Source organism: Pararge aegeria, chromosome 1, assembly GCF_905163445.1.
Source record: "Pararge aegeria chromosome 1, ilParAegt1.1, whole genome shotgun sequence".
Classification (NCBI taxonomy): Eukaryota; Metazoa; Arthropoda; class Insecta; order Lepidoptera; family Nymphalidae; genus Pararge; species Pararge aegeria.
This window is the reverse complement of record NC_053180.1, coordinates 11,081,235-11,098,048: the sequence shown is the minus strand read 5'-3', so window position 1 is coordinate 11,098,048 and position 16,814 is coordinate 11,081,235. Positions and strand designations below refer to the sequence as shown.

General features: G+C 32.8%; 1 protein-coding gene across 1 annotated transcript; it reads right to left on the bottom strand.

Moving 5' to 3' along the window:
* Nucleotides 1-1,286: 1,286 nt before the first annotated feature.
* On the bottom strand, nucleotides 1,287-11,679 carry LOC120626776 (ATP-sensitive inward rectifier potassium channel 11-like). Its single transcript, XM_039894488.1, has 10 exons — nucleotides 10,996-11,679; nucleotides 9,125-9,266; nucleotides 8,193-8,384; nucleotides 5,722-5,793; nucleotides 5,346-5,456; nucleotides 4,927-5,033; nucleotides 4,512-4,661; nucleotides 3,771-3,890; nucleotides 2,312-2,410; nucleotides 1,287-1,448 (listed from the first exon to the last, which is right to left on the bottom strand). Exons 1-10 carry the CDS (start codon nucleotides 11,490-11,492, stop codon nucleotides 1,325-1,327), a joined length of 1,614 nt encoding a protein of 537 aa, XP_039750422.1. The 5' UTR covers nucleotides 11,493-11,679; the 3' UTR covers nucleotides 1,287-1,324.
* Nucleotides 11,680-16,814: the final 5,135 nt, after the last annotated feature.

Sequence of the window (16,814 nt, the reverse complement as noted above, 5' to 3'; positions counted from 1 at the left end):
AATGTTTCGATCAATACCCATGGCCTAGAATCTAGGTTTACTCAGACTTCACAAATACCCGCATTTCTTATTTGCTTTGTGAATTTTACGAGCCTTACTGGTTGCATCAATGTTTATATGTCAGTAGTTAATTATCACCTACTTCACTGAAGATGATACAGTCTAAGACGGATAGGGTAAGTCTACGTCATTGGTGATATCGCAACAGTCCTTTCTAAGAAATCCTCTTGCACTCGCACTATTTTTCAATACAGACCCGAGCTTGCACCCGAGTGAATTATAGTGTTCACCGAATTATGGGAAATAATTTCAATACCATATATCTTGTGATTACAAATTGTTTTCGTTCAGCCTAAAAACAGTACCATAAAATGATTCATTAAAATCAATCGTCTTCATTGAAATTATAATATAGTAATCACAAGTTGGCTGTCATGTAATCGTATAATAAAAAGCGTATATGGTGATAAATTCATCAAGAGATAAGTGAGGATAAGGTTTTGGCCTCGCAGTCGGGGTGCCTAAGTTTGATCCCCCGGCACCTACATCTAACTTTTCAGAGCAATAAGGATTTCGATTAGTCTTCACTTTGCTAACGCGGTCGATAGCAGCTTATGCCGCACAAATTCTGAGAGGACACCCGCACACTCTTGTTGTCCGGTAAAGTGTTTATAATGATGATGGTGATAAATTTATGAGAGCCAACTGTTGTCTTTTATTTTTCAAAGTATTTTAACCAGCATTTGGAAGAAATTTGGATTTCGTACCCAAAGGGTAAAAACGGACTCTAAGAGTCTGCTGTCCGTCCGTCTGTAGGTGATTTTTCACAGAAGATGTATTTCTAATGCCGATATAAAAGTAAATACTAAAACAAAAAGAATAAAACAAATATTTAAGGTGGCTCCCAAAAACTAACGTGGTTTTTTTTGCTCGATATTGATAATGGCAACAGATAGATGGACGCTTGAAATATTCACAGAATATTTAATTATACCTATAATATTCATTAAAAAAAAAACATCCTATACGGGATATTTCGCCCTTCTTATAGATAATGGTACTTAACTCTTCGTGCGCACGAACTTCATAACTTCTTTCACTTTTACATTTGAACCCCGCACTTCTCCGGCTTTAGCAGCCGATGGTTATGCCAAGTAAGCAACTGTCTCCAGTCTGATGTTGTTATTTAAAGAAGAAGAAATGTACTCATTTGTGTTTAATATCGCTTTTATTACGCACAATTATATAATTTTGATAACTAATATATGATTTTATTTTTTCCCAGTCCCAAATAACAAAATAATCAATTTCGTTTCTAAAATATTCAGATCTTTTTATCTTTCCTTTTGAAAGATGATGTTCTTTCGATCTGGAATGTAGACACTTTTTCACTGAAACTCCCAGGTGTGCCGGGGGGCTCCAATTTATCTTTCGGTGAGCCGGATACCCTGAAAGATATAATGAAATAAAATAAATTGTATCCCAAAAATTCATGCATTAATCATACGTTATTTGGGTTCCGTACCCCAAGAGTAAAATAGAATCCAAGTATCACTGTGATGTCCGCATGTCTGTCCGTTCGTCACAATTTGAAACAGTTTTAAAAAATAGTGACCCAACGTAATTAGGATCGATTTCTGCTGTTTTTTTTCTGATTGAGTTTTATGTATTATAAAAAAAATTGGAAAATCCAAAAGTGCACGACTCATAATGCTCATTTAATTATCAAATATTGAAAAAAAAAATATATATATTTAAGACAACTGTACTAGGAAAGTGATGCACAGGCGCCCCTGGTGGAATAAAATGTACATAATATCTATAGATATATCACCATCCATGTTAATTTTACATGGATATATATAGATATACAGTCTTGCAGTTTTCGTTTTTTATTAATTGCAATTTAACTACACTGAATTAATTAATCATTCGCATTCAGTGACCTACGAGTACAAGCGTCGATTAGACTTTAAAAAAAAAAAAATTTACTCAAATAATCGATTTTTTCACAAGTTAGAGTGTTTTCGGGTTTCACACATGACAGACTGGAAATTTTTTTGACCTATTTTGGTGTTTTTTTCCAATTCTATTGCAGTAAATCAATTTTTTTAAAGTATGGAATTAATCTCCATTAAATTATCTCGACAATAGTATGCAAAATATCGTGATTCCGTGAACTAACAAGGCTATAATAATAAAAATAGCCGCCGAAATGAGGCGAAAAAAATCATGAGTCGTGCAATTGAAACTAAAGCTTAATTGAACCATAGAAAAGGCTTTCAAGAGTTATTTTGTTATATACGAGTACCTATATAGTTCATAGGCACTACAATACGGAGTATCAACTGGCTCGATAGTGTTCAGCTTCGAGTGATCGATCACGTACTGCTGTCTGTGTCTGTCGTACCTAAAAATATAAATAAATAGATTACATAAAAAAAAACTGTAGGTTTCGTATCTGAAAAGTGCTTTATTTCACACTAACCCGTGGTACTTTTAAATTATGCCATCTCTTGTACGTACTCCAAATTGTCAATTCCCATAAAAAAATATTAATTTCTATTTTTTCATGTCCTTGGCCGTCTATTTTGGGTTTTTCTTCATTTTCTTTTTAGTAAACCATCGAATGAGCCTATGTAATATTTTAATAGCCTCAATACTGGATTGAGGCGAGCAACACAAATTTGTGCGATGCACTAAATATAGAAAGACAAGTATTTATGGAATCGATGGATAGATCGTGGTGAAAAAGATATGCATTTAAGAGGAGTGGTTATTTAATTGGCGGCTGATAGCAGTCAGTGGAAAAAGAAGACATGTAGTTGGTTGAAGGGCAAAAATAAGACATGAATGATAAAAAATCGTATTCAGCAAGCCCATTAACGGTGTTCGATTATCGAATTAGTCTTACTTTAGAGTATATATCAAGAATAAATTACTCCTACATAGGTACCCTTTGATCGAATTCAAATTGAACTCTAGTATGTAAACTAAGCTACTATCGATATTTTGCAAATTTATCAATCATTAAGTATTCCATCTTCTTTAAGATGAAAGGTAAGCTGATTTAAAGCAACGTCGTCAAAGGTTATTGCTTATTTCTGAAAACGGTGCTGGACATAAATTATTTTTATTTTCTCTATTAACATTATTTCTTTCAAAGTTCTGAGGGTATGGAATTATGATAACATCATGCATTTTCAGTAAAAACCTACGGAAAAATTTGTGATTTTTTTAATTAAATCCAAATTAATCTACATATCATCATCATCATATCAACCCACTACCGACCCACTACAAGACACGGGTATCCTCCCACAATGAAAAGGGGTTAAGTCCACAGTCCACCACACTGGCCCAGTGCGGATTGGTGGACTCCAAACACCTTTGGAGGATTATGGAGAACTCACAGGCATGCAGGTTTCCTCACAATGTTTTCCTTCACTGTTAAAGCAAGTGATATTTTATTTGCTTAAACGAAAATAACTTGAGAAAGTTAGAGGTTCGTGCTGGGATTTGAATTCGGCACCTCGAAAATTAAGTCAAAGTCCTACCCACTGGGCTATAACCACTACAAATTATATATATTTACGTATATTACATATATCAAAATAATTGATCATCATAATCGTATGAAACGTAAGACGACCACGGTTGGACATAAGTTGGTCTTTGTTTATGGCCGCTTTTGCCCAGAGGTTCCCTCCTACCTTATGATACACATAAGTAGCTAAAATAATTTTGATTATTATCAATATTAAACTTACGTTACCACTGGAGGAAAGCGATGTCCCCAAACAACTTCTTTCGGGAGATATGAGGTTTGGCTCTGAGTGAAGGTACCCATGGAGGCAGACGCACCTTTCAAGCTTACTGTGATCTCGTAGCTGAAATGTATACACAAAATTGTTTCTCAATAAAATAAGAATTACTAAATTAAATCAGTAATGACTTAATTCTTTGTATTTATTATCCTAAGAGATAATATTTGTTCTTAGTTCATCTTTATTTAAGTCATAAGTTTTTCACGAATTTATGAAAAAAATAATAATCTGCGAGGTCGATATTAAATCTTACAAACTTTTAGTTGAAGAGATCGTAAGGATCAATTTAAACTAAAATATTTTTAAGAAAATTGATCTAAACAAAAATAGGTTAAGTATTTAATTTTAGCTAAATACTTAAATGCAGTCCGAAGTAGCAAAGTCCTTAAATCCATCACATAGAATCTATGTGGGATATTAAGATTTCCCAATCTTTCTAGGTCTTTATATTGTATGGTACATTCAATCAAAAGAACTAGATTATACACAACACATACTACCTAGTACCTACCTGTGTTTGCACTTGAATGGAGAAACAATGGAACGGGAAATTGCTACTGTTTTTCAAAAGGCGCTGGCTATCGTAATTATAAATATGAAGTATTTATCCATCAGAAAAAGGTACGGTTTTAATAATCAATACAATCGATATTTTATAAAAAGTATTGGATACATTAGTTTTACCTGTTTTCAGCAATATTTTGGGGTGACAGACGGAACAAGGGGCTGGTTGCGTCGATCTCGTGTACTAGGGTAACAGGCCACAGTAGGAATTGCCGTTGCTGGAGAGGCAGGCTTCGTGCATAGTAGCGAATCACTTCGCTTTCTTTTGTCCTAGAAATGTATTCCAAAAATCGTTATTTAGGGTAAGTTCTATCTTTCTCGTATGAAAGAAATCTAATAATATTTTGTCATCATAGAAATCAACATTAAGAACATACATAAATAAAAAGATACGAAGATTATACATATACAACAGGAATTTCGTCTTGTCTAAAATAAAAAATATTTTTGTTTTAAAATAAAAATATGGAAATAGCAAATTTATACTCCGATATTTTTAAACTTATTCAACTTGTGCGTATAATATATGCCTTACTTGTGCGTATTGACGAAGTGTGCTGTAAACTCAGAACTAATAATGTGATCGTAGTTGAGGTCCCATGCTCTGATCATAAGACACAACCGGCCATCGCGCATACAAATCTGAAATAATAACAATTAAGAAAAACGGCAGTAAGTTAACTCGATGATATTCGCATCGTGCGGTAGAAATAAAGATTTTTTTTATGTTGTTTTTAAGTTTTGGCCTATCCGCCGACTAACCAACAAAAAACTAATTTTGTATTTTAAAGTTTCTTCAAACCATTATTACAGAAAAATCCCCTAGTAAAATTAAAAGCTCACATACTATGTTAATGGCTCGATATGTTTATAAATAAAGTTATAATAATCTTTTTTAAATTTTATAGATATTCTTTAGACATGATTATAAATTATTATATTCTCTGTACTTACAACAGCTTTTTTGCTGAATCCAACACCATCTCGAGACAACTTTTCTGGCCTCGTCAACTTAGCGTATACAACGCATGTTAGCACTCCTGATAAGCCGGTTCCGAGTATCAGCTGTAGTAAAGTGTATTTAGTACAGAAAACTAGCAGAGTATCCGTAATAACAAACCGAAATCAAACGAATAACAAGTTTTCAAGTTCATAGATTGACTTACAGGTACTTGAGAACTGGTTCGTAGCTTGATGTCTTTTATTATGGGCCTTTAATTGTATAGTTATTCAGCCAGCCACTATAATCGAATCAAATTCAAAATAAAATAGTTCTAAATGACCTATGGTAATAGAGCTCTAGTGCAAAATAAAATAAACATCTTATTACCTGCATAATGAAAAGGAATATTGATTCTGGACATTCTTCATCTATCGCGCGATCTCCAAAACCGATTGTAGTCTAAAAATACAAAAAAAAAATCTATGGATTAATTCTAAAATTTGGGTTTTCTTGTAGTCTGCTCATTTGGAATATATTATTGAACTAGAAATAATAATTGGTAAAATAGATTTAGTAGATAGGTTGGTAACGGTAACAATAATATTCAAGGTTTCGATTTTGAGCAAATCTGCTGGTAGCTACATGGCATCAGAAAGAAAGAGTGCAAAAAACGTGCTGCAACATGACTCAACAATAATTGAGCAATTGATCAATCAACATCTATATTGAGAACCGTCGCTTTACAACATTAAGCAAAAAGGGAGCAGTTTACGAGTAAATGCTTAATAGCTTACGTTAATGGTATCCGAGCTGGAGAGACGGTCACTCAGGTTCCATAATAATGTCTTTGACCATCGTGGTCGTTAACATTAGCTCTGTTATTATCAACCTAATTTATTTCTCACTAGTAGGGCCTTCGTTACTACAGAAAACAGGTACATTAAGCTTATACCCTTTTTTATACAACGATAAAGCCAGATGCATATGATTTTCAGGGAATCGAAATGGTTATGTGGGGCTTGCACCCACACAAAACTCTGTGTATCGCAATGCACATATAGGCGAGAGTAAACGATGCACTTGCGTATTCATCGCACTCCATCCACTCGTGTATGAGGGATTCCATCGTCATCTCCTTTACCGCAGGAAGCCTGGACTCCTTTCCATGATTTTATAACCGCTCTAGTGTGGGCTTAAGTAACGTACTCTTATAATTCGGTAGCAATTATTTTAAGAAAAACTTGGTTGTAAACTTCTCCCGCCTATGAGAGAAAAGGCCTGTACACCGACAGTAGGACATCATTAGGCTGGGAAGATTATTATAATTGGTGTAAAAGGCAAGGCAAAGGCAAATGTGCTCATCAAAGTAACTGAAAAAAGGACAGTTAGTAGTCAAACCAGAGCAATCAAATGACTTGCACATTCGCAAAAGGTAAAATCATCCTCCATTTTAGTTGCACAGTAGATTTTCTGTTGATGATGCTCTAGGGCATGATTCCTAAAGGGGAAAATATCTAAAATATAGATTAAGTTCTAAAGAAGGGGAGGAAGTAAAAACGGTAGCACTGGTAGACCTCACTAAAAGATAGAAAGTTGATTTGATGAGAGATGGGTCGCAAGAAGCTGCAGGAAACAAGTGGCACTGATTCTAAGGTTCATTTTGAAATTCCTAGAAAAGATATTATAATCACAATGATGACAATGAACATTACCAAAAAAAATTTTACAAAAGTATATAAAACAAAATTCTATATGCTTCCATATTGAACGAAAAGAGCGCTCTATTGTCAAGGTAAAAAACATAATTGAGAAATGTTGGCCATCTTGTTATAGGACCATTTGAGATAAGAGAATTGTAATGATTGGTCAATCAAAAACGATTGTCCAAATTTTCATAATTGGTAATAACCTGTCGGTATTACTGATCTGCACTATAACTGAATAATGAGCATAGGAAATTAAGAATTGTGAAATTGAAATATAAACTCGTAATAGGTAAGTGGATATTTTGTATTTTTGTACAGTGTAGAATAGTATGTTTATTATATAAAGTAGTTGCCGTAAAGGGTGCTTTGCTAACAAAAAATACATGTCGTGTACATATTGATAAGATATAATATATCAAAGTACCTATAACATGAAAAAATCACATCCAATTGTAACATTGATATCACTTACTTTGTAGTAAGTAATAACGAAACGGTTAGAAATAAGAAGTTACTGCCAATTTTGCATTTTAGTTAGTTTAGCACGTTCTGTACTACACTGTTTAATCACTTTGAGATAGTTTAAAAAAATCGCTGCCATTTCCTATTTTGCACCTTTTAATAGACGCACTCGTGAAAGACACGTTCCATTGAGTCGTTATCATTATCTCGGCAAATTGGCACGCTTGGCTATATTTAGTCTTGGAAATTTTACAAAGTATGTCAAGATTTGCGTTGTCTTTTTCTATCTACAGGTCCTGCAGTTTTCACAACAATTTTCATAGCAAATAATTGTTTCCTATTAAAAAAAATTAATTTTGCTCTAAGTATCTTTAATAGTTTTTGTATAAATAGATAATTAATAATTCATATAGGGGTTAATAATGGTCCTGTAGAGTAGAGTAACTTATAATAAATAATAATTAAGAAACAAAGAAAATAAATCTTTTTCTGCTTATGTTAAAGCGATTTCGAATGTACGAATGGAAGTGTTGATTATGTCAGTGTCAGTTTACCTCGAAGCCTATCGTGTGGCTAAGCCATCGGGACGTGAAGAGTGCGAGTTATTATTTTTTGATATAAAATAAAATTAGGTTGTAGTTGTATATTCGAAAAGTAAAAGACAAATATAACGAAAACATAAATATAGACCTGAGCTTCAACAGAAGCAAGGAAGATGGTAACAAAATCCTTGCCACCAGTGACACAAGAGCGTTGCGGTGGTTCGGGTTCAAAGTCGTAATGCGCGAGGGCTGTGATGTACCAGAAAATAGCAAACACAAGCCAGATGGCAAAGTGTACAATCACCGTACCGATGACAATCCAGCGCCAGCGTAAATTGATCTGTTAAAAAAATAGATTACGTTTGAATACATTTTGGTTCAAAATATCTTGAATTGTATATGCTTGCCCTTGGGGTTCGAACTTTTGCATCACTTCCGTGGGGGTAAATTTTAACCCTGCCACGCCTCTTACTTTTCTCGGAGGAAAAATCGTGAGGTAATCTGCATGCCTGTGAGTTCTCCATAATGTTATCAAAGGTGTGTGAAGACAACTAATCCACACTAGGCGAGCTAGTTTGACAACTCTGGGAGGATCCCCGAGCCCTATAGTTGATCCGTAATTGGTTGATAATGATGAATATATGCTTATTTATTTATAATACAGGTAGAAATATTATTAATATGTTAACATATTAAATGCAAGCAAATACTAAGACTGATTGTCATAGTCGACTAGCAAATAGGGGAACCATAACACCGGCAAATAATTTCAAGCATTTATTTTCACATTCCTTTGTACTTATTAGTAATTATAATATTTTGTTTAAAAATGTTGTGTACAAGAACAATAAAAGTTTGTTAAATTTCTATTAAATAATTTAAAATACCCAATACTGTAGACTTTCAATTTAGCAGCACATTTATATGCTATTTTAAAAATGGATTATTTTTTGTCGGCTACGGTAGGTTGGCGATAATGTCTTGAAATGTTAAATAATATTTCACGATTCCTTAACGTACCATCAGACAACAAAGATTAATTTAAACTAGTAAAGGTTAAAGTTAACATTTATTCCTTACCAATGTGTGAAAGGTATCGTTCAGTAAACGCATTTTCTCGAACGGAACGTTGGATATTAAGGCTACGTTTTCAATGCCATTTTTAGAGACCAGTCGCTTCGGAAAATCGCAATAGGCCTTATATCGGAAAGAAGGTTCAGTTCTAAAAAAATAAGCATATTAAAAATGATATTTTACAATTACTTCGATTCATTTACAAATTGCAATTTCTCTGTTACCTATGTTATATGTTGTATGTAATGTAATAAGGTACTCTACCTTATTTTTAGGGTTCCAACTTCCAAGCCACATAATGGAAAAAAGAACCCTAATAGGATCATCTTTTTGTTTATCAGTCTTTATGTCTGCGTATCAAGACCCTAGTTAGTATTTTTCACTGTAGATGTATCAAGTCAAAGTAATTTTATTTTTTTGCATACATGTAAACATTACATGGTAGATGATGGCGATAATTACTACATTCGCAATCTTAAAACTGAAGCTAGTTGGTTTCAAAGCCCTGGTCTACGAAGGACCGCAACTAACTTAGCCGGTTGGTACTTTTGCTATTACCATGTCACATCCTCATTTAAAACTATATAATGAGCAACCTAGTGAAAATGTTTATCCGAGTTTTTCTATCTATCAAGTTTGAGCTTAAAGTTTAAACTTGACGGATTCTCTCTCTTAATGACTTCTAAGATGCTTTTAAAAATCATGCGGCAGGTTACTTTAAAATTGTATACAATTTCCTTAAAACAAAACCTACAAAAAAGTTAAGCAGCGTGCACAGTGCAATTTCATTAAACTATTGTAAACACATTTTTATTACTCAAATTTAGAAATAATTTTCCTGCACGTTATTACATTTTCAAATATTTAATTGATCCTAAGAGGTTTAGATATAATTTATATAACTATTTGCTAGTAATTTTCAACATTTTACTTGGCACCGACTTAAAATGTTGTAGAAAATATTTATTTCTTGCTTTTTAGGTGTTAAACAATGACGGTTTTTTGTTTTTTTTTTTAACACTTTACAAGATATTGCTTTTCCCGAGGCCGGGGTGTTAATAGTTGAGAAGTTCTCCCATCACTTCACCATCAGCTTTTCATTGTGACAGGCATTAATTGCTTAGCAATATACCATAATTGAAGCGCAATCCGTGTTTCACTTATAATTATATTATAGTTCCATTGGCCATCCATGGTCTTCATCATTCCACTTGACCATAAGATGCTTTTCGAAAGAAGATGCACAAGTTCTTTTACATAATACTCAAATTGTTACATGTTTGCATATAATATTTCAAGATTACCCTCGATTTCTTCAGGATCTCTCTAACAAATCTTCACCAAATGAAAATGGGACCACCTTTGAGATATAAGATAAAATTAGAATCATCAATCGGTTTATAATCGAGTATGTATACAGTCGAATTGAGAACCTCCCTTTTTTTTTAAATCAGTATATTGTTTTTTTTTTTTATTTCTATTTTACCTACCTGTTTTTTGATTTATAAAAAAATAGCAAGAGAACCATTTTCGACAACCTAGAACCTCCAAATATTGCAAATGGACGTTTCGTTTTGTTGTCTAATAATTACTAACAAGTTTTTTTTAACGTACGGAATCCTTAATGCTCGAATCTGAATCACACTTGGATCATTTTTATTCAGAATAATGCTTGGATACAGTGGCAAGGACAACATGCTTGTTCAAGTTCATTATTTTATCAAAGAGTAAATATAAGCGAATTCGTATGCAAATCCTGACTACCGCTTTGTCACTTACGTATTATTTACATGCGAGAAGATAATTAAATGCGCTGCTGCCATAAATATATATTTAGACTATAAATGAATTAATTTAACTTTTATTATCGTACTCACCTTTTTATTAACCCACACTTTTTTATAGGACTTTTCGTGTGTATTTTATTATGATTAACAATTTTCTTTTCAACAATATGATTTTGGAGAATCTTTTCATTTGGTCCTTTCGTAATGTTGAGGCTCGTATTACTTTGAGTTATTATAATTTTAGGTAGCTGTTGAGATAGACGTCTTAACCTTCCAGATTTAAATTCACTTGAAACTGAGTTTGCACTTCCACTAGAAAACTTTTCATTTTCAACCTGATAATCTATGTTTGGAACTGGATTTAAGGATTGGGATTTTGGCACAGCGTATATAGCATTTATATCGGTATTTTTTATTCTTTCCTTTACTTCTGCAATAGTTTCATATCCAGGGTCTGGGTCGTTTAGTTTTATTTCATCCTCATACACACAGTGATCAACTTTGACTGTTTTTAAATAACTAAGGCACTCGTCGTATATCTGATTAATTTGTTCAAATTCTAAATCATTTGGCGTTTCATTATCCATGGTTGAGTATATTTTCTAATGTTTAATTAAAATATTTACTATTGTTTTTGTTGTTTACAGCACTGCATTTGTCGAAAAAATAATTTTCCTTGTACAGAATTTCGTTTGTGAATTTCACTTTTGCCAAAAACAAAATATTTTCTACGCAAAATGATCAAATTCTAACTGTGAACTCGTTTACTTTCGAGATGCGCTACGGGGGTAATACTGTTATCAGATGCTTATCTGTTATCAACGCTAATTGCGTGAGTGAAGAGCAAGCGCTACGCGGACAGAGCTAGACTGACCTTGCCAAGATGCTGTGGGTTAGTCTTAAAGACAATTCCGTTTCGATTTCTACAAAAAATATCTACTTCTCTTCTGTAGCTATCTTTTACGCTATTACTTGCCTGGAATAGATTGCTATGTTTTTATGTATTTAAATGTTGTGTACAAGAAAAAAGTTATCCATACATATAAAATATTTATGTTACGCTGTTTCCTGCGTACTTAGTCCACATCCATTACGGTTTTTTCAAATCCCGTGGGAACTGTTACTTTCCCTGGGATAAAAAAGTAGCCTATGTTACTCTCCATTATTTCAACTAACTCAAGTTAACCAAAAATAAAGTTAATTAGTTTCTTCGTTTGTATTCGCACTTTCGCTTTAATAATAACAGCTGTTGCCGGCGACTTGATCCTTAATACAATTTTGACTTGCCCTGAAATTGAAAGAAAACCCCGGACCGCGTATCTCAAACAGAACTTGAAAATCAGTTACATGATTCATACGTTATAAGGTCACAATCAGATACGATACAAGGGCTACATTAGTTTAAAAAAAAATACTTGCACAATAATTGTCGTAAAAATATTTTAAAAAGACAGTCTCTATATAAAATAATACTCTCTTCACATCAACCAAATTAAAATATTAGTAAGGACTTTGTAAAAAAAAATCTAAATAATGAACATATTGACCCTGGTAAACTATAAATATTTAAATAATGTTTGTACATTAGACACCAATACTATTATTAATACGGCTTCTTCAAATATTTGTAGAATAGCTCTACCAGAATTTCTAAAGGAAAGCAAGGTGATTATAATTCCCTTCTACGGACTCATTGTTTAGACAAAATGCCGTCATGTAGTACTCAGTCAGTATCCGGCGGTTAATCTGATTTACTTCATTAAAGACATCCTCTTTTGGGGGCATTAGCCCAAATATTTTGAAATGGTGTCTGGCAAGTTAATTCCGTGAGTTCCTTGTACATACCTAGTAGTTAGGGGCCCTATTAACCAGGTTCGTTCGTACTCGTGCTTATGAGATCGGCTAAGATCAGAAGATCATATCGAAAAAATTATAGTGTACCCTATATATGTATACCGATTCGAAGTGCGTGATTGAACATTGGTATGAAAATAAATATCAAAAGAAACATCAAAACAATTTTTATTAATTTCATTACATCGATTAATCGAAATAAAGGCTGAAGTTGACCGTATACATTTTAAAATTTAAACAAATATTTAACTTTTATAATGTTAATAAGGTACAAGCATTTATAAAATATATTTCAACAATGCTAACTTTAATAAAGAAACTGAAACGATACAGCAGTATAATTTTCAATCAACAAACAATAATATACTAGATATGCTGTCATTTTTGAGAAAGTATCGGTGAAAAACAAGTTCTTTACCGCATAATGTCATCTATTTTTTTCTGAAAATATAGTAATTTTCATCACAGTTGCTCGTAAAGAAAACCTTATTACATCGATATAAGGCTCATAATCCAAGATATTAGACACGCGTGTTTCATTTAAAAATACCGTCCTTGTGCTTTGTTTATGATTTAGCGATTGAGTTCAGAGATGACCTGATAAGTTTAGTTTTTCCTTAACTGCAAGTTATATGTATTAAGATGGACCACTTTTAATTTAGCCGGCTATTACAGATTTTTTTAACCAAACAAAGGTTTTATGTGGCTAAAAATAGAAGGCATTTCCTTTCATATTTATTAACAATCAAAGAGAAGGTAAAATATTGTTACCTTCTCTTTGATGAACGAAATTGTCTGTTATTTTCTCAGAACGTATTTAAAAGTTTAGCCTGTTGTTTTCCTCGCAAGTGAAATGAAAATCTTTGTATGAAACGCGTATGGTACATTACTTGTTACACTCTCGGCACGACTGTAAAATGATGCATAATCTACTAATTCGGGTTACTGCCAATATAATTGAATAATTGAAGGTTGATAAAGATATGAAATTATAGTAACAATAATATTGTGTGTGCGGGGAGGGGAGCCAATGAGAAAGCAAAAAAAGTGATGGAATATAAAAAAAAATATTAGCTAATATAAATTTAATTAAGCTGTTACATTCATTATTTTTAAATAGATAACAGTTATAAAGAGAACCGAACATTTTCTGTTAGATTTGATATGATGCATATCTATTATATTATTTTTGATAGAATTGTACACTAGTGAATAAAAATAACCAATTTTTATTACTAATTTAGGCTTATTGTTCAAATTAGTTTCGCCCACTTAATACGAGCATTCGATTATGTAAACTTAATCATTCAATCACATTTATGCTTTCTGTAAATATTTTTTTTTACATTTAAATATTGGTTTTATTTATATATTAACTTTAGCGCCACCAGGCAGTGAGTATAACTACAAAATTAGGTAATAATATGACACGTGAATAAAGTAAAAAACACAAGTGTTGTAAATTAAAAAAACCGAATATCTTTCTCTTATTACACACGTCTAGTCTAAATAACTAATGCTGACCTTGAAATATTAAATATATAGAAAATAAGATATAAATTTAAAAAAAACTTTTATAAAAGGTGCTGACCAACCCATGGTTCTATACCTTAGAATGTAAAGTATGAGTAATTAATTGACTGCTTCGTAATCTCGAATCGCATATCAAAGTATGCTTGTAAAGGATTTTGCTAATTTCTTAAAAAAACGCTACTTAGAGAAAATATGGATTAACTTTTCAAAAACTTTTTTATACTGTGCAAATGAAGGCCTTTCCGAGGTCTCCAATTGGTTAAATTCAAAAAATTCAAGGCTCGTCCGGGAAGTACTACTGTCATGCTTATTTCTGTCACCAAGCAGCATTGTTGCAATCCTGTGTTTCGGTCTGAAGGGTGTGGTTAGCAGTTTCATTATACTTGCATTAGGCTAAACACGTCCTTAGGTTGATCGACACAAGGCAGCACGTCACAGGACGTGTTCCTTTTATGTCATGCTTGTTGTTCTGTTTATAGGATATGTATGCACTTACCATCAGCCCGGCCATCTGTTTGGTCTGCCAATTAATATTACAAAAAAAGAAAGTTAAATTGAATTTCCTATAACAACTTTTCTTTTTGCACCAGTACTCATTGTATTTTTTTTTCTAAATGTGACAGCATAGATAAAGCATTGTGCGGTGTTAGTACATTCGTTTGAAATAAAACTGTTCATTTTTTTACGACTAGTTCATAAACTAGTGTTTAGTTGATTTACTATTTATTAGTTTTTACTCCCAAACAACAAACATAACACTATTTTAATGGCAGTTTCTAGTTACGAATACATTATTCTATAAATTACATTAGCTAAATCGTACCTACTTATGTTAGAAAAGCAAATTTCTATATAGATACTTAAGTATAAGGAATAAGAATTGGAGGATATATGAATTAAGACTAAATAGGTATTCTACGTATATACCTTGCAACTGAATTAAAGTATATAATACTAAAAGATTTCACAAATAGAGAAAATATTTTGGAGTAGATTATGGCATACGATATTTGATAAATATTTTATTTGTTTATCTAATTACAAATACTTTTTAATTTAGAAAAAAAGCCATTAACATATTGGAGAGTATTTGAGTTGCCAATAATTTTATCCTTGCCTAGACGTAACTTATCATAGTAATGGTTTGATGTATCTGTATTTTTCCGGTGTGTTTTCTGCGTGTTACAGGTGCACGAAAAAAAAGTATCGTCAAATTATCTTTAAATTTTAACTTAGCAAATATACTCGTAGAAGAATAGTGAGAATGCATTTATTTTAGGTCCGACTAATAGCATAAAATATGAACATTTTATTTATGTTGTAGTACGCGACAAGTGTAACAAAAAAGCCATCTTTCGGCAAGTCAATCTGGAAATGTGAGAAATAAGGTATAAAATAAAAAACCTGTGTATACTAATTAGTGTACTAAGTACGCGAATGTTTATTAAAATGTATTGGTGTATTATTGGTAAGAATCAGTACATAATATAGGTATCTCTCTAGTACATAAGGAAGATACACTTTTGTGATACCGATTAGTAATACGCGTATGCTAGCTTTTTTATATTGTAATATTTCCGGTAAATTTAAATCCAACCCTTAGCCATTAGCCAATCGAATAATCATGTCAACAAACTTTTTATGGTGCATAGCGTTCCGTTATTAAATGATGCCATATTTTTAAAGAACTTAGAAATGAGTAGAGCAGAGAAGATTAGAGCTTGGTAAAATATTAAATTCTATAGTACCATTTTTGCAATGCTCCTCAGAAATTTTCAGTAATATTAACTAGTGATTATGCCTCGTGGTGACGGCAGAAGAAAACACAGTTGTCGCCAACGGCGTATCGTACGACGCGACTAAGGGAATATAACGGAAAACGGGCAGCAGCAATCTCTGTGCTAGCAATATACTGCGATCACCAATCCGTCAGACCAGCATGGTGATTATGGGCAAACCCTTCCATTGGGAGACCCGTAATCTAGCAGTGGACTAAGACTAATACCTATTAGTCATTTTCATTACCTATTAGTCAGTTAGTATTGTATTGTATGTTATGTGATGAACTTGCACACTTGATAATCTTAGTATCAGCGTTCAGTTTTTGAGTTGCATCGATGCGGCCTCAGTATTCACGTTCGGCTGCAGTATGTAAATCGTGCGTTTTAGCAATGTTCGATACTGCATCGCTTGCTTCGTTTGATAGTTCCTTAAAATCACGCATTTAAGCGATATTATAGATAATAGTATTCAACATATAGGTAATATAGTCTTGCCATGTTACTGTTACTGGAATTCAAATATATAAGAAAAAAATATAGCAAAATCCAAAGAGTAACGAAACCACCGATCGAAGACCGTCGATGCTTATCTAATGCTTATAGTGTCGTGTGACATGTAAGTATGTTTTCTCCATAGCAACATGTATGTGAACAGGCGCATGATATGAGTCGACGTGAGACGTGACGTCTTATTAGATACACATTATAGCTAATTTGATAACATCTAGATGTTAAAGTGTA